Consider the following 26,323-nt stretch of genomic DNA (forward strand, 5'->3'; position numbering starts at 1 on the left):
AGGGAAAAACACGGCATTGGAACAGGCCCAGTAAAATTAGATGGCCCTTGCACATGGCAGATAATCCTTTTCATATCTTTAGGAGGAAATTCAGCCCCATGAGCTGGTGCTGGAGATTCTCCAGTCCAAGTATCCCTGGTTTAATTAGTAAAATGTGGCAGCACAGGCTGACTGCCAATAGCAGCAATGTGTCAGGAACCAGGCAGACATTTCTAGAGTGAAAATGCAGAATTAGGGTCTCAATTAGGAAAAAGTCACAATTCAAAACAACTGTGATTTTTTGGGGGGGTGAGAAGCAACCTTTAGGTACACCTTTGGCCCAGATCCCACAAGCTACATTTAGATCTATGTGAGGTAATACATGGTGCTTCCTACTTCACATAAGGTGACTTTAGCTCCCATTTTAGCTCCCCCTGCGCATCTGGACCTTGCCAAGCAATTAATTATTCTTCTCAAAAATCACCTCTAGAACCCAGATTTGCAGAAGCCCCATTAAGCCTGTCTCCATTTTATTTCATAAACCTAAACTCACCTGTGTTCCTCTTCCAGCAAGTGGAATCCTTCATATCCTTCACGTTAAAAATTGGCACAATATTCTCTTTGTATCTTTCAATTTTATTTTTTTTTTTTTTACTCTACTTTTCCAGACCAGCTATTAAGGAAAAAGGGAAAAATGAACATCTCACTTTGCTTCCTAATCAACTTTCCCATCTCTGATATGCGATGCAGTAAACTCCAGACATTACTGCTCCAGCATCTGCTCTGACAAACTGTTGTCTCAGGAGGGAGGAGTTTCTTCTTTCACACTGGCTCCTGCTGCGGACAAACTTCTCACTCACAAGAACGTTACAAGAACTAAGAGCACTGAAAGACTGGCCTTCTGGAGGTAATAGATACTTGGCTAGTTTTTAAGTTGTTCTGGTTATTGTGAAGTGCAGATTACCTATTTGATACGTATAAAAAACAACCAAGTTCTGCTAGATCCTTCAGACTGGTCTGGCAACTTGGAACTCATGTTCCCTGACCTTGTCCATACCAGACAAAAGGGGTCCTCAGCCACCTCTGACAGGAGAAATACTTGAATTCTTATACATCAGTATTTCTTGTATCACTGTTCTTTTTGAAGGGACTAATTCAAGCCTTCAGTAAAATGCATTTATGTATCATGATAAAGCAAACAATAATGCAAAGTATGATTGAGAGGAGGAAGAAAAGGAAAGAAAAAGATGGTACAAGAAAACAGGAAAAATACCCAACATGCTAGGAAGTCAGATCTTTCAATGCCTCAAATTAATTGCAGTTGCCTCATTTCTCTCATTCCTAGTGTCAAAAAAAAAAAAAAGTTTCAAGACTTTCAACTCCCATCCAGTGAGCAGAAGAGCCTGAAACATTTCAGAGTTTTCCTTGAATTTGCATCAGATCCCTTAACAGAACCTGATGCTTTTAAAAAATTTTCTGCACAGTGCACAACACATTCGGTAGCTAAGCTTTATTCATCAGTTCACCAGCAGCATGTCAAATGTCATTTCTTACTCAAGTCCCCCGTCAACACCATTCTTGACAAGGGTGGGAAAGACATACTGGGACAAGGTGATGTGCCAAGTTTCATCAAACTGCACTCAAATTGCCTTTGTCCAGACCTTAATTTAAAGATTACTCAAACTGGGCTCTGAATTCTCATTACCGGCAAAACCCTAAACCACTTTTTACACAAGCCAGGCCATTGCTCTAAGCACCCGCGTAGTGTTCTACTGCCTCCAGTGCATTTTTACTGGTCTATGTTGGAAACACTGAGAACAAACCCAGCGACTAGAAATGGTTATAGCATATGTTGCTAATTCCTGATGCATTTAGAACCAATTTTTGTTCTGCTTGAACCAAAGTCCGCAGATTATCTACAGAACAGTTGGCAGAACAAGTTCTCGATTATTTTGTTCATGAAGACTTCTTTTTTAAAAAAAAACCCAAACAACAAATACCCACTACTATTTATGTCGTAGGACTGAATGATCAGGTTAGTTACATGTGAGAAAAACAGAACAAGCCTCTTGCACTGGTCTGCACGTAGATCTTAATATTCATGCAAAACTATTCTCTGAATGTTGGAAAAAAATGAAAAGCCAATCATGCATGTACTGAATATACAAGGAATAAATTGTGTCAGCACGGCTAAATAAAAGAAAAAACACTCATTCTTCAGTGTTTTGCTCTCTATAGTTAAGCTGGCCATCTGACACATTGAAATAAAAACTCCTGTATACAAATATTACTAGACTGACTCCCCAGTGCAGTAGAACTTACCCATTGTTTGAATATAGGAGTTAATGCTACACAATGAAAAATTTCAGCTACTGGAACTCAGGATTTCCTGTCATTACAGTAGAACGAGGAACAAGTTTTTAGCAGTCTTGTGCCTGTCCAAGATTTTGAACTTCTGGACAACAGCTCAGTTCAGGTATTTGTCTTCTGATAGGGAAATGACAAACAAAGTTAGTATATCTAAACTCTTAACAGACATGACAGAATCCAATCTTCATGGGAATTTCATCTGCCTCCGGAAAGAAGGACTGTGTTATACGTTGTTACTGACATATAACATGTATAGGTCACTGTTATAATTGCTTTAGCCAGAAAATAACAATTTTAAAGAAGGCCAAAAAGCCAAAAAAGTATTTTTACTTATCCACAATGTCTTAAATGACAGTCAGTGCTTTTACAGTAGAAGAGTTGTACTGCGTTTGGCTAAGAAGACCAGCATACAAATTATCATTTTGGTCAGTTTAGGAAAGCGTCACTGCCACAGCTAATGAATTTACAGACAGGTGGCCATATTAATGGAATATGATACAGATTTCAATACTGCATGTGATCCTGGTACTAAGAGAGTGAAGGCAGCATAACAAAAAAAACCTCATCAGGACCAAGTTTGTTCTTGTACTAACAAACCAGCACTAGCTACAAAAGTAGCATTAACTCGAAAGGAAAAAAAAAAAAGCCACCAGGACTTCAGCTCATAGCAACATCCAGTAAGAATATGCATAACAAACTACTTCATGATTGTCATCTGAAGACAAGGAAGCTTTCTAAGCACATGCACCAACCCCAAGGACTGCTGCTTCAAATCAAGAACACATAATCTAGAGTGTACCTTGAAAATGTTTAGAAAATTGAGAACAGTTGATGAGAATACAACAACCTGAAGGAAAGTTTATTTACTTCTGTCAATCGTAACATTATTCCACAGCCTATCAAATGCCTTATCCCATCCACAGCTTAATATTACTATGAACAAACTGCGTAACAGAGACCTTGCTTCCAAGATTACAACCTTACAGAGTACTAAGAGGCAAATATAATTTTAGTAACAGAGGTCAAGTGTGATCTTACCTGTTTACAGGAAGACTGAAGTACTTGCTTCAGTTCCTCTCTATGCTCTGATTAACACTACAGTGACTACTCCATTACACCCAAGAATTTTACTGACTTTGTCTTACTACAGTTCAGTGTAAGCTGTAGCCTTAACCCCTCATGCAAGCTCCATCACTCTTAAATGAGGGTCACAATCTTTACTGCCTTCTGACTTTGACAAATTACTCATTTTATATCAGAGTTACAACCTACTAATACACAAAGCCAAGCATTGTGACTCTCTGAAATACGAACTTCTATACACATGCTGTAACTCAAAAGCATAGTGGCTAAACAGAGCTCACCTAAACCTGAGTATTTAATTACTTAAAAGCATTTGAAACAATGAAAAATCTACATCTCTACCAAACAGAATATTTCCTTCAAAACAACAGGCCTAATCTGTTTCCAAGTATCTGCTTTTTTATATAAAGTCTACCTCTTCTTTCTTGGAAGAGGAGATGGCGTTTCATTTGTCACAAACTTTGTTTCATTTTAACCTACTGTGACTACCAATACAATCAGTATTACAGACAAGCCGCCTCTTCTGAACAAGGTGTTCCTTGTCAGGTTTATTTCAAGGAACTGCATTGCTACAAATATGCATGTTAACAGCTACTGATCCAATGCATGGTTATATCAACTTTGGTTAACATGTAATCAGCAATTCATTAAAGGTGCAGGCAAAACCCTACTCACCTTACGCTGTCTCCTGGGTTTCTGTTACTTATTGAAAACAGCTAATGACCGTATTCAAAAGCTCTGGAATTTTCTCTGGTTAGTTGTGTTCACAGTAACAGTACTTCCTAAAAACTTACACCTCAGTTACAGCAGAAGCTGCCTTGGAAAGTGCTCTTAACCTAAACTAGCTTGAGTTTACCAGACCTTCCTTGTCACTGGGATTTCTTGTAGCAAGGATAACAAGACCTGGGCTAAAAATAAGAGAGGAGCTTAGCCTAAAACTGCAATGAAATCATGCTTTGGCTTCCTAAAGACATACAATCAATAGAATATTTCAGTTGGAGGATTGAGCCATATTTGTATCCATACAGCAGACGGGCAATAGAAAAATAGATTTTAAAATATCCATTAGTAGCAGCCTCAAAAAACGTGTTAATTTAAGCCTTTTGAACTACAGAGGTATAAGGGGGCAGAAATATGAAAGCAGGCAGTAGCAGTTGCATAGAGCTGATTTTTTGGGGCGACTATCACCATTAATACAATATTGACTAAGTCCCTGTACAAGTGTTCAAGTTAGCTTCCCAAGAGAATTTGTGATTCTTCTGCTAGAACCCATGTTGTTTTTTAAATGTAGATACAACTATGAAACAGACATGCATGCTCTTCAGGCAGTTCATATTTGTTTTATTACAATTTTTGTAACTGTTAGTATTTTCATATCTGGACATCTTAAAAGGAATTTTAGATTTACAACTTCAAGAGACACTTACAGAATTATATAAGTCTTGATGACAGCTACTCTACTGCACTGTATACAACTTTGTTGTCCACCTTCCACGTCCCGCTCTACATAGCTCCAAACAAGTGAAAATCTGAGACTGATGTTCACATTCAAGCTGCAGGAAAGCTGACTCTACAGAAAAAGTGAAAACTTGCAGTTCAACTATTTCAGGAATCAAGAAGAGCATACACAGAACTATACATTTTATCATTTTATTAGGAATAATTCCAAGTGGGTTATGAAGAAACTAATCCATTGAGTTTGATGGATTTTCCAAAATTTCTTTATGAAGATATGTTCACCAACAAACAGTAAAACTTCAGCAGAACTATTATACACTGGGCAAAAATAGTCAGGCTGATACCAAAAAGCAACATGCAACATAAAAAAAAAGATACAATATAAAGGAAGACAATCTGCTGAATATTAAAAACAACCTCAACATGAGCTCTTCGCAACCAGCACAGAACTATTCTACCCATCAAATCCAATTCACACAAAGGCAAGTTGGGCTGATAGAACCCAAGGATTAATAAAATGTTCCTCAGTGCAGTAGATTTGTATAGTGTTTTAGAGCATTTCCTTGGCTGGAACAAGCAGTATTAGGAATTCTTTTTGGCAAGGGAGAGAAATAAATACATACGGAATGCTACATTTTTAAATCAGCAGACTGTCTGAGGAATGAAACAGGGCATCAGTAAACTAAAAGTAGCAGGGAGAAAAAAAATTAAAACATTAATTTATTTGGGCTCAAAAGAGTATTCAAAACAGATCTTAAAGATGTCACAATAACTATATTCAGGCATTTAGGCTAACAAGGGGAATAAAATCAGAAGATACACTTTTTCCAAGTTAAGGAGATTTTTTTACCCAAGCATATTGCTACCTTTGCAACATGTAGCTCGGTAAACAGTAATTGGCAACAAAGTAAGTTGAAACGCTGTAATATCCTGCCCAAATATCAGTTCCAGATACTGTAATAACCAAGATGCAAACTAATTTTGTTGTAACAAGCCTAGACCACTTATATCAAACATGTCCCTGGTGAAAGAGTCATCCAGTTTGAGTTAGCGTTTTGAGAGTTCATTTGACAGCCAGTCAAGTCCCTCGTACAGACCAGTTCCTTGCGTAGCACAGGTAGCCTGGACGTACCACTGTTAATGCAGAACACAAAGAAAAATTAAATTTGAAAACTGACAAAATGCAACCTATGTTATCACAGTACATGACACTCAGATACACACTCAATAGTGCGTATCTCACTCAAATAGTGTTCTTTAAACACTGTTTTGTGCCGTAAGAGTCAATATTGAACAGATGGTATTTTTCTAAGTTTTGAAAAGTATATATAGAGTAGATGGGGTTCAGACATTATCCAAAAACTCAGTGTTGGCCTACCAAATGCATGAACACCATTTAGTGCAACAAAAAACAAATACAGAACTTGCATTTGGTTTATATGCTGAAAACTAGTATCTTGTTTTTGAAAGACTGCTCTTCAGGAAACAGACATGGAATTATCTAAATTAACAGACCTCTAAAACATCTATGGATATGATCTTAGTGTGTTAACACACAGACATTAAGCGAGTATTACAGAAGTATAGATGGTTTATGGGAAGCAACCCTATGTCTCAAAGGCTTGTGCAGATGGAATCTAACAGTTCAGGAGCTACTTAATTTCCTCCCATCTTTCTAGTGGTGAGAATGCAGAATGCATTTTCTCCCCCAGAATAACAAGTATTGGGAAAACAGGAAAGCCCACCACATGCTTTGTCAAACAGGTTTGACAGCTGTATTTCAGTGACCACCTAGAATATTTGTATTTTTCCAGGAGAAGGTGAGAGATGAAACACTGCCAACAGCTGTACACATTGGATTATACTTCTAAATCACTTATTTGTAACGAGGACCTTAAACGATGCACTACAGATTTTAATTGCAGGTATGTGCATCTTTCTACAGAAAGAGGTGAAAACTTCCCTTTCCTTTAAGGGGAGATAAAATACATTTATGATGTATAATAAAGGACGACAAGAGTTCAGCAACAAGGAAGTTTAGCACTTACAGTTCTGTTACGCAGAGACTGAAGACCTAGTTTATCTGTCATTTCACTGATTGCCATGGCATTTGGCAGATCTTGTTTGTTTGCAAACAGAAGCAGCACTGCATCTCGCAGCTCATCCTCCTGAAGCTAACAGAAAAAATGGCAGTTATTAAATTAGCTCAGTTAAGTACTTCAGTTACTTCAACGAGTGCCACAAAACCTAAATACTGATTTAAGGGTTATAAACTTTCTCCTTCTTGCTCCTGAAGGCGCTGAGTAAAGTGACTTCAGTAAACACTGAGTAAAATTTAACTATTATCCAACAGAACTTTTCCTACAAGGAAATATTCTTTCAATAGGCAGTTTAAATTTACCAGCACCTTGCTGCTGAAATTCTTAGCACCAGTTTGTTTTTCCAAAATTCTTTCTTCATCTGCTGCATTTCTATTAAGGTTTTATGAAGGAAAGGAAGGTTCTGACACATTAGTAGTTCTTGAGCTAAAGCTCTCTACAGAGTTGTAGTTACAACTCAGTGCATATGTGACCCAGAGTTACCAGGTGAATACAATATGCACTGTACAAACTCCCCAAAATTTTAAAATCCTACATCTCTTAGGGAAGCTGACACACATCCAAAAATAAGACAAAGTAAGTACAACAACTATATTTCAGATATTTACCATTTTCTGCAGCTCTTCTGCTGCTTCCTGGATTCTCTCTCTGTCATTGCTGTCTACCACAAAAATGAGGCCCTGTAAGAAGTTAAGCAGTTTTGAAAAACCAATGTAAACATGCAGTACTATTTTAAAAACCAAAAAACTCTTATTGAATATTGTAACTATCCCCTCTTTTAGGTAAGCAAATTTGACAGAAATTTCTGTTTAAGCAATGCAAGACGTCTGCCTGAACAAGTATGTAAGTTTCAACTGCAAAATAAGGCTAGGTCTTCTAAATAAAAAAAAAGTTAAATAACACAAATGTCAATTTATAGATTAGTGTGGTATTCATTAGTTTGAAAAAAAAAAAAAAAAGGCACCAGCAAAATTTCAGAAGTTAACTCCCCCTCCTCCCTTTTCACTCATTGTATCACATTAAATGCAGCAAGAGAATCACAAGTGCTTAGCATCTCATGTTTCACAGAAAAAAAACACACCCTTAAAGTAAGGCCTGATTTTGTTTAAAAAAGTTTGTACCAAACTGTATTTCTAAGGGCATCTGTTATTCAAGTGTTTTACTTACAAACACATTATTTACTCTTAAAATTTCAGTCTAAAAACCTTACATTTTATCATTCCCTTTAAGAAAACAGAAGCATCTTTTAAAAATATTTAGTAACAGGGCTGAATAAAGAACTGAAATTAAATATTACTCTATTCACAACAGTAGTTTGCTAGCTCCTTTTCGTCTCTCCAGACTTCTCCATTTTTTGCACTAATCACATCCATTATGCTACACAGAAGTTTCTTGGAAACAAATCTATGTTCAACATAGCAGTAGCAAAAAAACCCAAAACACTCCCCAAGTTTTCCAATACTAATAAGCAACTTACCTTACTACTTGTGAACCAAAGGGAAGAATCACATTTATGTCACCAAAAATAACAGCAGTCACATCAATATGAAGCAGACACTTTCTAATCAATTGGTAACAAGATTTTGGCTATGTTTTTACATACTCAGCATACTAAATACACTGATGTAGCACAGTAAAGGCTGTATATTTTGAGGCTGATTAAAGAATATGTAGAAGGGTGCTTAGACAATAACATTTCTTATGTATAAGCCAACACCAGTTCAAACAGATCAAAACATGGATACAGCAAAGTTGAATAGTTCCTCACAAACCAACCAGCTGCTCTGGCACATTACAGAACACCAGCAGATCCTAAAGGACTTCATCCTTGCCAGGCTACACTCATGACTAGACTTGAAGCCTTCAGGGTAACAAACCAGCTTCAAATAGAATAAAATCTGGGTATCCCTCAGAACTTGCATGAAGTAGTGAGGAGCCTTTCTGAAAGGAAGGGACAGAAGACAACTTTCCACACATAATGACACTTTACAAAACAGGTCTCTAACGATTGCCATCTCAAAACTCTTACCTGTGTGTTTTGGAAATAATGCCTCCAAAGAGGTCTAATTTTATCTTGACCACCAACATCCCAAACTGTGAAACAAATGTTTTTATATTCTACCGTTTCCACATTAAAGCCTAAAATAAAAGAATCAAATAGTTAATGCTAGTGTTAAAATGTAATTCTAATCCTGTTAAAGATAGTTACTTCCTAAGTTATATTTCTCCCAAATATATATAAAATGGCTTATCAGAATTGGATTGCTAGGTCAAGAAGAAAATTGATTGAAGGGAAAAAAAGAAATTAACCAATAAAATCCAATATTATCCAATAATTATCCAATAAAATCCAATATTATCCAAATCCAAATTATCCAATAAATTAATCAATAAAAAAACCTTTGGTTCAGCAAGTCTTTCAGCCACAAACTGCTAGAAGTTCATGGTGTTTGGGGGAAGCATTGCTACTTAATTGGTTCCTATACTCCTGCTACTGGCCACTGTCAGACACAGGATTCTGGTCTAGATATATCTTTGGTCAGACACAGTTATGTTATGGCAGTACCAGAAAGCCCATGTTTGTTTTGATTCTTACACTAACGGCAAAGATAGCAAATCCCGACACTCTTCAGAAGCCTGTCTTCACAACACAAATTTAGAGTAACAAGAACGAAGACATAAGAATCGGTTATCTTACCAATAGTGGGAATTGTGGTGACAATTTCTCCTAGTTTCAGTTTATAAAGAATAGTTGTCTTGCCAGCAGCATCCAAACCAACTAGAATAAACAGAAAATTTGATTTAGTTCACAATACAAACTACAAACTCCTAATTTAAAAACATGCCATTTTACATGCAGAGTATTAGGGTTTTTTTCTAAGAAGAACAACTTTTTAAACATTCTTAAGTCATTGTTGATATACTGCTCTGTGCTCCTCCCCATGTTCTCTACCCAGCACTGATAGAGAGAACAAGCAACGAAGAAAATAAGGTCAATAATGCATTTTCATCCACAACCTACAGGCTCACAAGTTTCTAGTCATCTTCCTTAATATTTGTGTTACTTAAGTCTTATCATTCACTTTGAAAGTTCCTTCTGTGTAAGTCAGGATAATGTTAAATGCCTAGCAACAATCTACAAGCTGCACATAGTTTCTAACTGATCACGTTTGCTACTTCACACTCAAGCTGGGGAAGGTCTCACTTACTTAACCTTCTGCTAACGCCAGTTTCACATGCACCTGAACCAACAGGAGTTGGCAGTATCAATGGAAGACACTTCAGGCTCCCTCATTCCAGTCCCTTGTCCCTTTGCTAACACATTTCTTTTGCACTGACAAAACCACATATATTAGAAAACTCCTGTCCTCCGTCTGCATATACCCTAAGGGCTGTAACTCTTCTTCACGACATCACTTCTACTCATTGAGATCCACTAGGATGCTTTCATTAGGAGTCTCCACTTTTGACCTTTATAGAAGGCCTTCTGCACTGAAATTTGCTCCTCTGCTTCTACAAGGAAACTTAAGCTTGCTGTTTTTCAATGTAAGCTATGTGGTAAATACGTGATCCTTAAAAAAAAAATACACTGCAGCCTCAAAGACATTTTTGAGAAGCATCACTGACATTGCAAGCATACACTGTAGTTTTCTAAAACTGTTTGTGCAACTGCTTATTGTTAGGCATTTCATAACACAGAAGAGCAACTCAAAAATACAACTCCATTCTAACATTCTAACTCCATGGTAGAATCCAACACCTAGCACATAAGCACCTAAATAAACAGTAGGTACTAAACACTTACCACAGCAACACTTTGAATAAAATGTCTATTTGTGAAACTTAAAATAGTCAATAAAATTTTGGCCTGCTCCCCAAAAGAAACCGCCCATAAAAGAATTAATTAAATAATACTTGCACAAGAAACCAAATGTTATCCGTGTTTGATAACATTCTTAAATGTTCTGAGTTAATTTCCTACTTGGTGACTGCGATATGGTAAGCTTTAAGTGGTTTGATGACTTGACTATTAATAATACAACTGTTTCCTTAGCGTTGCAGTAAAATAGAATTCGAGATTACCTACTTACTCAGAATGAAACCGAACTCTTAAAAAGCGTCCTCCTTCTCAAGACAGAAACTGCTGTTACAGCAAACTAATTAAAAAACCTATCTATAATTGTCCTATATTCTGATACTGTGAACAGGATTATACATGCCAATGCAGTTTCTTTGATATTGTCACTGTGCATTCAAAAAAAAAAAGAAGTTCTTCTAATTGTTAATGTCATGAAAGAAGGGGGGGAAAAAAGAAAATCTATCATCAAAACCAAAGTTCCTTGGGGGGGGGAATAACCGTCCAAAATGCTCAAATTAAAATTTAACAGTTTTGTTTGCTATTGTCTAAGTGTTGGTCTCTTTTAGAACCACACAGAATCATGAACAAAAAAAAGACATGGTGCAGCAGAAGTTTCACAAGAGCTTGCAAGTCATGAAACTCGTAAAGGTTAGCATTTTCCCTACACCAGTGAAGTGTCAGGTAGCCTTAGAAAATGCTTTTGGTGAACTCTGAAACCCACAAATACTCCATCTATGCTGAAAACCAATGTTTTTAACAGCACAATGCTTGAAGTCCAACACTATTCTCACGTAGATCAGCTTCAAGTGAGCATCTGTAGGATGCCTAGATCTTTACAAGAAAACATAATGTATGTATGTGGTATATATGTGATAGTTTTTCAGCAAATTAACATTAAGATCATTTAGTGAACCAACAATTAAAGCTACACATACTCACAAAGTCTTCTCCCACCCCCCAAAAAAGCCCCAAACAGTTACCAATAGAACAAACACTGACAAGATCTGTTAAAATTGGCAATGATGGTGTTATCTACACTAATGGTTTTAGTGTTTTATACTAAAGATACAGACAGACAATGAAAAAGAAAAAAAACTAATCTCATTTCAAAGAATACACAGAGGGTATCGAGAATCATTTGAAGATATGACCCAGAGTTAAGAAACTAGAAACTAGTCAAGAATTTTAAACTATTTCATAAATTTAAGAAATTATTGCCCCAATTATCCACTCTGCTCTTGGGCCAGGACCCACCACGTCCTCAATGGCGTTGGCAAACAGCTACATGAGCTATGTAAGCGCAAAGCCCAGAGACTTTGCTTAAATCCACTCTCAGCCACAATTCTAATTAAGGTGTTGGACTTTGCACTGAGGCAGGCCGAGTTATGGATATGTGTTTTCTTCTGACTCCACACTTGAGATAGCAGCTTTTAACTGAGGAAAGGCAACTTCTGCAAGTCACCATGACCTTATTTGCAAAAACCACCTCTTTTAGCCAAATTGCAAATGTTATCAAGTCTAAACAGCAATACTCATCAAGAGCATAGCCTCCATTCATACTACTTACTCCAATTTGCCATTTACCACCTGTCTTAGATTAATAAACTTCAGAGCACCACATCATATTTAATCTTTTGAGCTGCTAGGAAGCGTTAACTATTGCTTTTAGTAGTCCAAGAATAAACACATGTTTACATTTGCACTGGAACACTATAAATGTAAATCTATAAGCTACTTCCATATCATAAAGTTTAAGTTGATTTAACTATCAAGATTAAAGCCTAAGTCTTAAATCCCCAAATAATGTAAAGTAAATTTCCGATTCTACATTTTCATTCTGATTCCACTGCGTGGCTGACCATCGACAAGACCAAGGTGCAAGAATCTCGATGTAGGGTATGACGGTCAGCAGCTGTACCACAAAGCACTAGGATTACAATGAAATACAAATGGGAAGCACAGACTTGCACTTGCAACCATTTATCTTTAAGTCAAACATCCTCTTCCTCTGGCTGGAGAAAAAACATCTACAATGCTTTCAGTTGCTGTTAAAACCATTGTGGTTCTAAGCCCTTCACTCCTCTTAAGAGTGTTTTATCCACAATCTGTCAGTCGCGTTTCTACAGCTCAAGCTTGTAGTTCGCCTGTCCCTGGGAACACCACCCCTGTGACCACATCACACTCCTCTTTTACCAGCTTTCTACTTTGATCATTGGTGGCTGAGTATCAAGTTGCCTCAGTTATCATAGCACAGAACTCCATATAAACTATAGATGCAGAAAAAGTGAGAACTGATTTTTTGAATGGAATCCCCATCAAAAGCAATAGATTTTGGTCACCACATTCCAAAGTTTACTATAGAATATAGTGTGTTGCCACTTCCAACATGAACGTTTCCCATCATCAGAGAAAGAAAAAAAGCTCCGTCTGTATCTAACTGATTCATGACATTTATGTTACAAACAAAAGCCAGCTTAAAAAAATAAAATTAATGAATTCAAGTTTACTACAGGTTTGTATTCCTTCACTTTACCTTTATACCAGTGCTCTCAAAACCTGTCTTATTTATTGTTTACATACTATTCCTCTTTCAGGTTTAGTTTCAATTGGGTAAGTCTTTGGGGGACATGAAAGGGTCATTCTCAATACAGCTTCTCAAGAAAACACACACACAAAAAAAACCCCAACAGCATGCAAACCAACAGTGGTTAAAAAAAACCTCAAACAAATAAAAACCAGCTAAATGGTTTTGTGCTGTATGCTGACACAATTCCCAAAGAATCAGACAATTTTTTTTCCCCAATGTATTTAATAACTACCTTTGTAGTCAAAGCTCCTGAGTAGCTACTATCTCAGTTAACACTTGCACAACCACACCAAGACACAGAACACTACATTATAATACTGAAAGGTGCACAATGAATCAATAACTTTTCTTTTTTAAGCACAAGAAACTAAGAGTTTTACAAACAGGTACATGTAGGGTTAGAACTCAGTTTTTCCACTCTAATGCCTCAGTTGCCTAGACTAACTTTAAGTCATTCAATCCTACCCTACAGTTACTTCTTCTTTCCCCTCACTTTGCTTCCACATATAAAGAAGAAACAGGAATTATTTTACATTCATTTCCTCAGAATCATGTTAACTTAAGTACTTTTCAGAAATATTAATTATACAAGTGCAGTTTTTTTAAAAACAAAATTTCAGTAACAGTATACTGTTAAATGTCCACCTTTTACCATAAATGTAGTTTGAGAATATAAAAGATAGTGTGTCATGTTTGCTGTTGGTAATAGTACCTGATGAGAAATATTAAAATTCTGCAGAACTCAATAACACAAAGTCTGTCTTAAGAACTAAATTAATTCTACTTTATCTTGAATTCTGCAGAAACAGAAGCAAGCTGTGAAAAGGAAGTTTGAATTAGAAATTTATCATCTGTTCATTATCAACTCACCCATATAATATTTTCCCCTAAATATTTCTCCATGAACACCTTACCCCATAAAGTTACTTCACTGGTATACTATTTAAATGCCTAGCCTTGTCCAGCTCATTTTCAAATCATACATTGAAAATTATCACCTTGAGGAAAAGTTTAATTCAGTCCCACTATACATTCAGACATCTCTCCTCAAAGTGCTGATACATAATGTAGAACGCCATGCAGAGCTTCTTTTCTACGTTACAGGCATAAATGGTGGCTCTTTGCTTTGTGATCGCCAATATAACACACTCTGCTTCTAAACATCCTACCTCATCACAACACAGCAAAAGTTTTACCCTCTTATACTAAATAACAAATATGTTGCAGTCTCATGCTCTGATCCAGACCTGTATTTGAATATAATCCCTACCTTAACATAAAAATTATTTAAAAAAAAAAAAAAGATGCAGTTGAACCAAATGCTAGAAAGTACAGCTCCCTAACTCATATCTAACCTAAATCTGAGCTAATTACCTACCAATGAAGAAACTAAAGCACTGCAAGCTGTTTTGATCTCTATGACATTGCTTTCCTGTTTGCATTATTTTGCAGAATGCAACAGAACTACAAACACCACAAACACTATCTCATCCTACAGTCAAGCTCATTTGAAGATTTTACTTCATTCATTTAGAGTCATGAAGAGCCTGGCTGCTAGGGAGACAGTCAAATCACTTCCTTGAAACCAACAGACGTACTAAGTTGTCTCGAAGACAAAAATTACTCAGGTTATTTTGAAATGGATGGGCCTCTAATTTCAAGCAGCAAAGATACAATAAAAATTACTGTGCATGTAATAAAGAACTCTGTCATCTCAAAATGTATGGAGAACATGGAAAATTATAATTAAAAAAAGCTGCATTTTGCGTCTGCTCTACATACCTAGGCAGTGTTAAGGATGAGTAGCGTGCCAAGAAGTTTCACAGTTAGGACCCAGACCCATTGCTGGCTATACTGAAATGAGCACTTCATATAATTTCTTAGGACAAGCTCCTTCAGTCTATGGCCATGAGTCAAGTTCCATTCACTTTACTAACAGCATTTGAGAAAATTTTGGTGTTAAGATTTGTTTGTACATAAAGCTTGTGGGGGTGGGTAGGTGGGTGGAAGGCGGCAGGGAAGAGCTGAAGTGGAGGAAATACGGAATGCAGTATGCACTTGCTTTGACCTTTTGAACCATAATCTTAAAGTGAGAATCTTCAAGAGCCACTGGCTTCAACTCTTACACAGCCCATTTTAAGAGAAATACACTCTCATTCCAAACAGACAATTACAGGCTGACAGTAAAACTAAGTGAGCACTGAAAAGGCAGCCTATGGGTTTTCATCATTTTGTGCATGAGGTTCAGGAGAATTAAAGCGCACATATGCTATACTGAAACGTCCTTTCACGAGAGTCAGGTACAGACACCTTCGTTAGGAAAATCAGCCATTATAAGGCAATTTCTTAAGCTCTCGGTGTTAAACACACCCGGCTTTGTCACGTCCTGCTCGCACAGCCTCCCTGCTCGGGCCGGAGCGGCGCCTCCCGGCCGAGAGCCCGACGGCGCCGGCAGCGCCGGGAGCAGCAGGGCGCACACCCCGCTCGCCTCCTCCGAAACGGGACACGCACCCCCCGGCCCGCCGCACGCCCCCCCGCAGCCGGGCACCGGCTTCACCCGCTGCAACCTGATCTTTGTTCTACATTTTGCTCCGGCTCAACGCAAGCGGAAACGCAGGTGCAAGGAGCGGGGGCTGAAGCCTCGCACGCCCCGCTGCAAACCCGGGGAGAGCGGGGCTCTGCCCCTCTGTAGCCGCGACCCCCGAGAGCGGGACTAGGGGGGCGGCGGGCAGAAGAAAACGGGAACACGGCGGAGGAAAAGGAAGGGCAGACATGTTCCGATCCCCACCCCCTTCCCCCACCGCTCCTCCTCTCGTTCACTTTCCAACGACCCCCCAAGCCCTGAGGAAAAGGGATAGAGGGGTGCCCCGTCCCCCACACCCCGGGACGGGGCAAGCCCCACCCCGCCTTACGCCCGCGGCCCCCTCCCGCCGGCTTCCCCTCCCCCACCGCCAGCGGGACGCGTCCGTGAGGGAGCGGGCGGATGGCCGGGCCTGCCGGCGGCTGCGGCCGGGTAGGGCGGCACGGCTGCGGCGGCAAGGCTCCGGGAGGCCGCGACGGGCGGCGGCAGGGCGCTGCTATCGCCCCTTACCCATGAGGATGCGCATCTGCTTCTTGCCGAAGAGTCGTGAGAAGAGCGAGGAGATGGTGAGGCCCATGGCGGCTCCGGCGCGGGGCTGGGCGGCGGCGCAGGGAGCGGGAGGAGGGCGGCGAGAGGGCAGGGAGGGGGAGCGCGGCCCGGCTGCTGTCTGCGCTCGCGGATCCCTCCGCGGAGGAGGCAGGCTGCTGAGGCGCGGCGTTAGCCCGGCGGCGCCGACTTATAAGGCGCAGGCGGCAGCAACGACAGCGGCAGCTGCTGCTCTGTGACTGGGGAACCTCGCTCGCTCGCTCCTTCTCTGCCACGTCACACTCGCCACGGCCGCCCCGGCTCCAACGCGGACAGAATCACGTCACACTCGCCACATCCCCCGTGCGCGGCACCACCCTCCGCCACACGGCCCGAGCGCCCAACGGCGGCGGGGACTGCTGCTCCCAGCCAGCGCTGCGCCCGCCCCGCGCCCGGCTCGCCCCTGAGCGCTGCCGCCAGCGCCTGCCGGGGGATGTAGTCGCGGGCTGACATCCGCCTGCCGCAGCTTCCGGCCGCCCGGCCCGGCGGAGCGCGGCATGCCGGGAGGTGGAGGCCGCGGGCGCCGAGCGGCCCCGCAGGCGGAGGCCCAGGCCCAGCGCCAACGGCCGGCCGCGCAGCACCGCCCGGCGGGCCCGAGCGCCTCTCCCCGGGGCACGCGTGCCCCTGGCTCACCCCCCACCCCAGTCATCCACCTGACGGCAGATCGTGCTCCCGCCGTGCCGCGGCTGAGGCGTGACAGCCAACAGGCTCTGCTCCCGCAGGGCCAAAGCACAGCTGAGCGCGCGCGCGAGAGAAGCAGGGGTTTCAGGGTAAAATCAATACTCCTAGAGCCCCAAATACACCCTAGTAGCAACAGAGCCAAGTAATTTTAAAAAAACCCAACGAAACAAAAAAACAAACAAAAAAAAACACCCTAAAAAAAAAACAAACAAAAAGCCCTCTATCGCAGGAACACTGATTGCTGCAGGATCTTTTTCTTACATTGGTTCTATGACCTGAACCCTCCGCAGAGTCCCAGAGGCTGCAGAGTCAAGGCAAACAGTGTGATCTTGGCACCAAAACAGCATAGTTTCTTGGCCAGGAAGCAGCAAGCAGACAGAGGGAAGTAATATGGGAATAAAACTGAAACAAGCCCTGGTTTATTAGAAACATGCCATTTTTTGAGAGGTATGTTTGATTTCACAAGCAGCTGTAACAGCTGCTTTCACAGCTACTGTAAAAATCCCATAGTATGGTAATAATTAAATTCGGGGCAACATAAGATGAGCTGCATTTAATAATTCAGTGACTGAGCTCCCTATCCCAAGGAAGCACTTTCACTAGTTCAGTTTGAGTGCAATCTAACAAACATTTGCTTTAAAAGTGATTGTCAATAATCAGCATTTCAACATTCACGTAAGTGGTTGCTCTGTATAATCATACATAACTATTATTCACAACATACTTTTGATTCCTTCTCTACTCGGATCATGGATGTTAACACTGTTAAAGGACTAGCTGCACCTTTACCATATTTGACTCCACTTTATCTCATGTTTTTGTTCATGGTGTTGTTTTTGTTTTGTTTAAAAGAAATTTGAGAAGGCCCAAAGCTTATGTATGTCCAGTTTACTCTCCTGTTGCACTGAGGCAGTCTTAACTTCTTGTGATGACCCAACTGGGGCCCTTTATCATTAGCATGTCTTTACTGAACAGCTGCTACCTCTTTTCTCAGACCCTTTCTAATCATACAGGTATTCTCTCCTTCACTTAGGGACATTTTCCCATTCTAGTCCAAACAAAGTGTGTGTATACATACATATTTTTAAGTCAGATGAATACTGAGGCAACTAGTCACCAAGCCTCAGATGAATGAGGGTTGATACAAGCTCTTTACCTATATTTTAAGCACATATTGAGTTGAAAACAAAACAGAACAAAAACAAAAAAACAGGGGTGGGAAAATTCCAGCTCACCAAGCTGGCAACTACGTTCTGCAGCTGATGCAATTCCTCTGCTGCAACGCTATGAAAGGCTGAAGCATCCCCAGTCAAAATCTGCATGCTCAGTGTAAAAGGACTGCAGGGAGACAGGACAAGATCAGAAACCTGCAATGAGGAAAGACTGTTCCTGTTCTAGTGCCTACATTGTGCCTAGATTTGTAGTTCTAGATTAAGGTCCTTTTGAACCACCATTACTAAAAGCATTACAAGTCACTGACAAAGACAGCAAACAAGGCAGTACAACTTTTCTTTTTGCTTTTGAACAAGATTCTAATTCTGTTTAAGCCTCAAGTTTTTCAGGGATTTAAACTAATACCAACTCCATTAAGGAAACCTGAACTGAGCTTTGCTTGCAGTCTACTTCCTACTGCCATGTTTCTCAAGGGCCTCTCAGATGTGTACAGGAAATCGACTGAAGATTGGATAAATTTTGCTTGGAAGCCAGTCCCTGCCATTTGGTTTCTTGAGGATCCTGCAGCTCTATTATATTACAACCATGATGCATGATCAAACTACCACACCACACCGTCACATCAGGTATTTCTGGTCACCTAAGGGGTACAGCTTCATCAAGTCAGACTAAGCAGCAGTCTCTACAAGCTGCTGAACAGCTTTGCTTACACAGGACAGGGGAAAAACAAACAAACAAATCACACCCATCATCTAAGTCGCATAACTTGCAAAGAAAAAAAAATAAAAATCAAACCCTTTATTTTCTTTTACAAAAATACATATTTGCAGTCATGTGATAGTTATCATAGTTGTTACCAGTTTACATGGTTTCAAGAAACTACACAGTGCTCCAGGTTAAATATTTAAGATAATTTAGTAGAAGAATAGCCACTTACTAGTTTCTGGATTAGAAATGCTGTTCATCAGGGTGTGCAAAAAAATTTCGCAAGTTAGAAATTAATGCTGAAGTGGTGTAGTTTAAGTAACATAATAGATACACTAAAATTTTGGTCATGAGTAATTTTATACAAACCGTAACAGTATTAAAATACATATTTTCATAAAAATACTGTTGCGACACTTTATATCTAAATAAGACATTTTTAGAAAGATGGTATGAAATATTTATCATACAAAAGCATATTCTTATAGCAGGATTATGTCATAAGTTTTAAAAAAATTCTATCCAAGCACTTAAAAGCAGAATTTTTTTATAACTGTGATCCACTTGTCATATAAAAATGTATGCTGTGTGTCCACTATAGCATTAAGTTTATTCTACTTGAAACTGGCCAAAGTACAACACTGCATGTGGAGCAGCTGAGTTCTTATATACCACTGAAACTCGTTCAAGAAGATAAATGTCACATTCTTGTTGCTTAATATGCAAGAGGAAATTACTCTTTATGCATGTCTGCTATATGCATACACTGAGAATAATTTCATGCCACAATCTTTCCTTGCCACAGTTTGACCTTTCCATAGGCTTTTTTCAGCTGAAGTCAACATCTTTTCCCTCCAGTGCCATTACCTCCTAGGGTACCTAGGGTGTTTGAGGAAACACCCTACTGGTATAAGTAAAAAAAAAAAAAAAAAAAAAACACACACAAAAAAAAACAGGAGCTGACTGTTATGATCTCCAACTGAAACAGATCACATGCCAACTAACTCTACTGTAATCACTGATTTTAAAATCCGTATCAGAACACCACCGTGTTTACTTCCTGTGATGAATACTGCATACTTACACATTTACACTAGTGATCCACTTTAAATCCTGAATGTCAGCAGTTTAAAACCACCAATTAGTATACAATTCCTTTATATTTAAGGCACGTGAGTAAGAGCACCCTAATCAACTGATATTGAACCGAGGAAACTTCTCTTCAGGACATTTTTGTCAGCTGCCTTCTCTTCTTTAAAGATGCTAGATTAATATGGTTTTGGACAGATGGTAAAAAGGAGAAATGAAGAAAGTTAAGAACCTATCTCATTATTTCAGCTGTTGTGAAACCGTTTTGAAAGCAGTGATTCACCAGTAAAATACTTCAACTATAACATATTCTGACCAAGTCACATAATATGCCAGTTGGGTTTATCACTAAATGAAAACTAAAAGAAAGAAAAGCAATGAGATACTACATCAATGGGACAGTACAAGATCAATATTGCTCACCCCTGAGTTAACAGGATTGGGTATAGCAGCACCAATTGGAAAACATTCTGCAATGCCAGCACTGCGCCATGGTCCTATACTATGGTATAGTTTCATATGCCCACAGGTTTTTCTTTAAGAGCACTTGTTTCAAACGTTATTAGACACAGGAATTCCTTTAGTTGCATTGGTATTTAAGTGGACAAAACAGTGAAAATAGCATAGTGGGCTATACTATTGGTACCATCCCTTTGTAGTGTTAATATATTATTTAGAGCTGTGTTCCAAAGTTGGTAAGCCACTGTCCTCTGTGAAACTACATTTGCCTTTTGTTTTCCGCACAAAAAAAGCCCAGTAGAAATCATGTTGTGCCAGTTTTGAGCAAGATGTCCTGTAAGTCATCTGGAAGTGCTAGTATAATATCATTGATGTGTGCCTGCAGCTTTTTCAGTGTGTCAGTTTTCACAGGAAGCTGTTCTCTGTCAGCCCGCAACTGCAAAGGTACAATAAAACATGATTTCTACTAAAAAAGCAAATTTACCTTAAGACACACCAAAGCGACATATTAGCGAATCTGGAAAATGAATTCCTCGTTTGCTGACTGAGCAGGAATTTGGACAATAGCAGGTATCCTCAACAGCCACACAACAGCATGAGCTAACACTGATTTGGACTTTTAGTAATCACAAGAAAGTCTGGTTTTCTGCTTCCCTGAGGATTCAGCCTTGCTCCCACTCAGATAGGTCACAAAGTTCCAACTAGTCTTAAAAAATCAAGATCAGTGCAATGCTTCCACCACGGCTGGATGATATTGGGAAGCTAACTCTTCAGTCATGGCTGAAATGAACTGGTTTTGTTTTAAAAACCTGAATGACTGATTCCTTGAGCTACCTAGATCTTAAGGAATATTTTCATTTAAGTACCTGTAAACACAACTATATAATACTTTTATCTAGTTAAGTCAGCCAAATTTGAGCCATGTTCAATTCAGTTACTTACCAGTTTATTCTTTAACTTTAAGACAAGATCCACCGTTTCTACTTCAGTATGCTTCTGACTCCAGAAAACCAAGTTCTAAAAGAACAAGAATTAAGCATTGAAATATTTATGGCAACATATATAATTTTCAAAAGTAGAATTAATTTACACCTACTGCTCAGAATGGGTCTCCTCCTTATTCTCATGCCATCTACTCAACTAATTTTACTCCTGTACTGTCTCTACTGTGAACTGCAAAATCTGCTTTATTTCCATGTTTGCCCAGGACTTAGCAAAACAGGAGAGTAGGACACAAACACAATATAAACAAATTAAAAAAAAAAAAAATCATGCCAAACAGGCTTAGTTTCAAAAATAGCATCTACAATGCAAAATGGCAGTGGATGTTTACCAAATCAGATCTGCCAGCACAATGAAATATTAAAATAGTACCAGGCAGCACTGCTTGCTTCTAGGGCATTAAAGGAGATCACGTAGTCGATAACTAGTAAAATACATTCATTACGTTAATTTTCTTATGGAAGTTCTGTTCCCCTATCCCTTTACTATTCACCTACTAAAGACATTTGCTCATGTACAAAAAGATATTAACATTTAGATCAAAAGAAAAAGCTAATAAGGAGCAGAGACAGTAATAAATTTGTGACACATTCCCTTTTCTTTGCAATAAGTTAATGTCAAATATAGTTGGATAGATTCTAGGTGATGTAATTGACCTAGCTATTGCCCTGCAAATTATTTGGGCGTTCCATTTGAACAACCATATTGGGTTGCTACAGTATACTGTTTGGGAATTGACAAGGCAAGGGACAAAAATCAACGGCTTTTTAAAAATAACCAGCACAATTTTTTTGTTTGCTTTAAAGCTGTGGTGTTGACTTACTTTTTTTGTTCTTCCTATTCCCTCTTTAGCTGTACAATCTCTTCTCCTCTTGCGATACCTTTCTTTATTGGTTGCTCTGACTCGAATTATACTGATACCCACTCCAGCTTCTTAAGTAAAGAATGGATCTTACAACATAAGATCATTTATATGGCATTTTGTTATATATCAATAAACAGATTTCACTTCTCAACTTCCAATTACTATGGATCAGTTGTAGGCTTATTTACTATCCTTATCTAAGTAGTTGTCAATTTTCTATATCACAGAATCACAGAATGTTAGGGATTGGAAGGGACCTCGAAAGATCATCTAGTCCAATCCCCCTGCCGGAGCAGGATTACCTAGATCATATCACACAGGAAGGCATCCAGGCGGGTTTTGAATGTCTCCAGAGAAGGAGACTCCACAACCTCTCTGGGCAGCCTGTTCCAGTGTTCAGTCACCCTCACCGTAAAGAAGTTTTTCCTCATATTTATGTGGAACCTCCTGTGTTCCAGCTTGCACCCATTGCCCCTTGTCCTGTCAAGGGATGTCACTGAGAAGAGCCTGGTTCCATCCTCATGACACTTGCCCTTTACATATTTATAAACATTAATGAGGTCACCCCTCAGTCTCCTCTTCTCTAAGCTAAAGAGACCCAGCTCCCTCAGCCTCTCCTCATAAGGGAGATGTTCTACTCCCTTAATCATCTTTGTGGCTCTGCGCTGGACTCTCTCTAGCAGTTCCCTGTCCTTCTTGAACTGAGGGGCCCAGAACTGGACACAATATTCCAGATGCGGCCTCACCAGGGCAGAGTAGAGGGGGAGGAGAACCTCTCGTGACCTGCTAACCACACCCCTTCTAATACACCCCAGGATGCCATTGGCCTTCTTGGCCACAAGGGCACACTGCTGGCTCATGGTCATCCTGTTGTCCACTAGGACCCCCAGGTCCCTTTCCCCTACGCTAGACTCCAACAGGTCTGCCCCCAACTTGTACTGGTACATGGGGTTGTTCTTGCCCAGATGCAGGACTCTACACTTGCCCTTATTATATTTCATTAAATTTCTCCCCGCCCAACTCTCCAGCCTGTCCAGGTCTCTCTGAATGGCTGCGCAGCCTTCCGGCATCTCAGCCACTCCTCCCAGTTTTGTGTCATCAGCGAACTTGCTGACAGTGCACTCTATTCCCTCATCCAAGTCATTAATGAATATATTGAATAGTACTGGTCCCAGTACCGACCCTTGAGGGACTCCGCTAGACACAGACCTCCAACTGGACTCAGTCCCATTGACCACCACTCTCTGTTTTTTTTTCCTTCAGCCAGTTCACAATCCACCTCACTACCCGATCATCCAGACCACACTTCCTCAGTTTAGCTGCAAGGATGCTGTGGGAGACCGTGTCAAACGCTTTACTGAAATTGAGATAGACCACATCCACAGCTTTACCATCATCTATCCACCAGGTTATGTCCTCATAAAAGGCTATCAAATTGGTTGAGCATGACTTCCCCTTGGTGAAGCCATGCTGAGTGCCCCTAATGATCCCCCTATCCTTGATGTGTCTAGAGACACCTTTCCAGGGATGGAGGTGAGGCTGACCGGTCTATAGTTACCCGGATCCTCCTTCTTGCCCTTTTTGAAGACTGGAGTGACATTCGCTTTCCTCCAGTCCTCAGGCACCTCTCCCGTTGCCCACGACTTAGTAAAGATGATGGCGAGTGGCCTAGCAATGACTTCAGCCAGCTCCCTCAGCACCCGCGGGTGCATCCCATCAGGGCCCATGGATTTATGGACGTCTAGATTGCTTAATTGGTCCCTGACCCAGCCCTCATCAACCAAGACAGATTCCTCCTCTATCCTGACTTCTTCTGGGGCCGCAGGGGTCCGGGGCTCCTCAGGACAGCCTCCAGCAGTATAGACAGAGGCAAAGAAGGCATTCAGTAACTCCGCCTTCTTTTTATCCTCTGTCTCCAGGGCCCCCACCTCATTCATCACTGGGCCTACATTGCCTCTAGTGTTGGCTTTACCTGCAATGTATTTGAAGAAGCCCTTTCTGTTGTCCTTGACCTCTCTTGCAAGGTTTAATTCCAAGGAGGCCTTAGCTTTCCTAGTTGCCTCCCTACATCCTCTGACAACAGACTTATATTCCTCCCAAGTGGCCAGCCCCTCCTTCCATGATCTGTACACCCTCTTCTTCCACTTGAGTTTGCCCAGCAGTTCCCTGTTTAACCATGCAGGTCTCCTGGTACCCTTCCTTGACTTCCTACCTGTTGGGATGCTCTGATCTTGAGCTTGGAAGAAGCAGTCCTTGAATGCTAACCGACTATCTTGGGCCCCCTTACCTTCTAGTACCCTGTCCCATGGGATTTCCCCTAGCAATTGCTTGAAAAGGCCAAAGTTGGCCCTACTGAAGTCCAGGGTTGTAATTCTGCTAGCTATTCTGTTCCTGCCACATGAGATCCTGAACTCTACCATCTCATGGTCACTACAACCAAGGCTGCCCTCAACCTTCACCTCTTCAACCAGACCCTCCTTGTTAGTAAGGATAAGATCCAGCAGCGCTCCTCTCCTAGTTGGCTCATCCACCATTTGCATCAGAAAGTTATCATCAATGCACTGGAGGAACCTCCTGGACTGAGGATGGCTGGCTGAGTAGGCCTCCCAGCAAATATCAGGGTAGTTGAAATCCCCCACAACAACCAGACCCTGTAATTGCGAGACTGCTCTCAGCTGCCTGTAGAAGGCCTCATCACCCTCCTCATCCTGATCTGGTGGCCTGTAATAGACACCCACAACAGTATCACCCCTGCCAGCCTGCCCCTTAATTCGCACCCACAAACTCTCAACTCGCTCCTGATCCGCCCCTGGACAGAACTCAATACATTCTAGCTGCCCACTCACATAAAGAGCAACTCCACCACCTCTCCTTAGCGGCCTGTCTTTCCTGAACAGGACATAGCCATCCATGACCACATTCCAGTCATGCGAGGCATCCCAAGTCTCTGTAATTGCCACTAAATCATAGCCCCCCGACCGAACACGGATTTCCAACTCCTCCTGTTTATTCCCCATGCTGCGCGCATTGGTGTACAGGCATTTCAGGGAGCAAGCTGAGCACACCGATTTCACCCCAGGGGGATGGGAGGCCTCCTGGTCTACCTCAACACTAGAGCATTGCCCCAGTGGTGCAAGCCCAGCTACTACCCCATCCCCCTTCGAATCTAGTTTAAAGCTCTCCGAATGAGCCCTGCTAATTCCTGCCCCAGAACCCTTTTGCCCCTACGACATAAACCTTTCCCATGTATTACAGTCACGCCTGGTGTCTTATAAAACCAGCCATTATCAAAGAACCCAAAGCCCTGCCTGTAGCACCAGTCTCGTAGCCAGGCATTAATAGAGAGAATCCTACTATTCCATCCCACGTCATCACCTGAAATGGAAGGAGGGAGGAGAAAACAACTTGTGCCCCAGACTCTTTCACCAACCGTCCTAGGGCCTTGTAGTCTTTCTTCATCCCCCTCAGACTACGGGATGCAGCTTCTTCCCCACCTGTCTGGAAGATCAGCAGGGGGTAGTAGTCTGTGGCCTTCACCAGGTTGGGGAGTTGCCTGGTGATATCCCTGATTCGGGCTCCAGGCAGGCTGCAGACCTCCATGTGATGGGGGTCAGTATAGTACTTACCGAGTTTATACCTTCAAAGCTACAAACTGTATCACAACTAAAAATGTGTTGGAACACCAAGAAAGGAAGCTGAACGAAATAACATTATCAAATAAGAGGAAAAACCTTTTTTTTGGGGGGGT

General features: G+C 40.9%; 2 protein-coding genes across 4 annotated transcripts in view; both read right to left on the minus strand.

Annotated features, from left to right (window-relative positions):
• Positions 1 to 5,068: 5,068 nt before the first annotated feature.
• Positions 5,069 to 17,013, minus strand: ARF4 (ADP ribosylation factor 4). Its single transcript, XM_068408654.1, has 6 exons — positions 16,527 to 17,013; positions 9,688 to 9,768; positions 9,019 to 9,128; positions 7,598 to 7,669; positions 6,939 to 7,064; positions 5,069 to 6,024 (listed from the first exon to the last, which is right to left on the minus strand). The coding sequence occupies exons 1-6, from the start codon at positions 16,591 to 16,593 to the stop codon at positions 5,938 to 5,940; spliced, it is 543 nt and encodes a 180-aa protein (XP_068264755.1). The 5' UTR covers positions 16,594 to 17,013; the 3' UTR covers positions 5,069 to 5,937.
• Positions 17,014 to 19,238: 2,225 nt separating this feature from the next.
• Positions 19,239 to 26,323, minus strand: part of DENND6A (DENN domain containing 6A) — a 29,991-nt gene continuing 22,906 nt past the window's right edge. For 2 of the 3 annotated variants that reach the window (XM_068408805.1, XM_068408801.1), the window contains exons 19-20: positions 21,651 to 21,725; positions 19,239 to 21,144 (exon numbers count right to left, since the gene is read on the minus strand). In XM_068408805.1, coding sequence (XP_068264906.1) covers positions 21,013 to 21,144; positions 21,651 to 21,725 — 207 coding nt within the window. In that variant the 3' untranslated portion in view covers positions 19,239 to 21,012. The remainder of the gene's footprint in view (positions 21,145 to 21,650; positions 21,726 to 26,323) is intronic. The other variant, XM_068408802.1, reaches the window with a different exon arrangement.

The sequence above is a fragment of the Nyctibius grandis genome, chromosome 10, assembly GCF_013368605.1.
Source record: "Nyctibius grandis isolate bNycGra1 chromosome 10, bNycGra1.pri, whole genome shotgun sequence".
Lineage (NCBI taxonomy): Eukaryota > Metazoa > Chordata > Aves > Nyctibiiformes > Nyctibiidae > Nyctibius > Nyctibius grandis.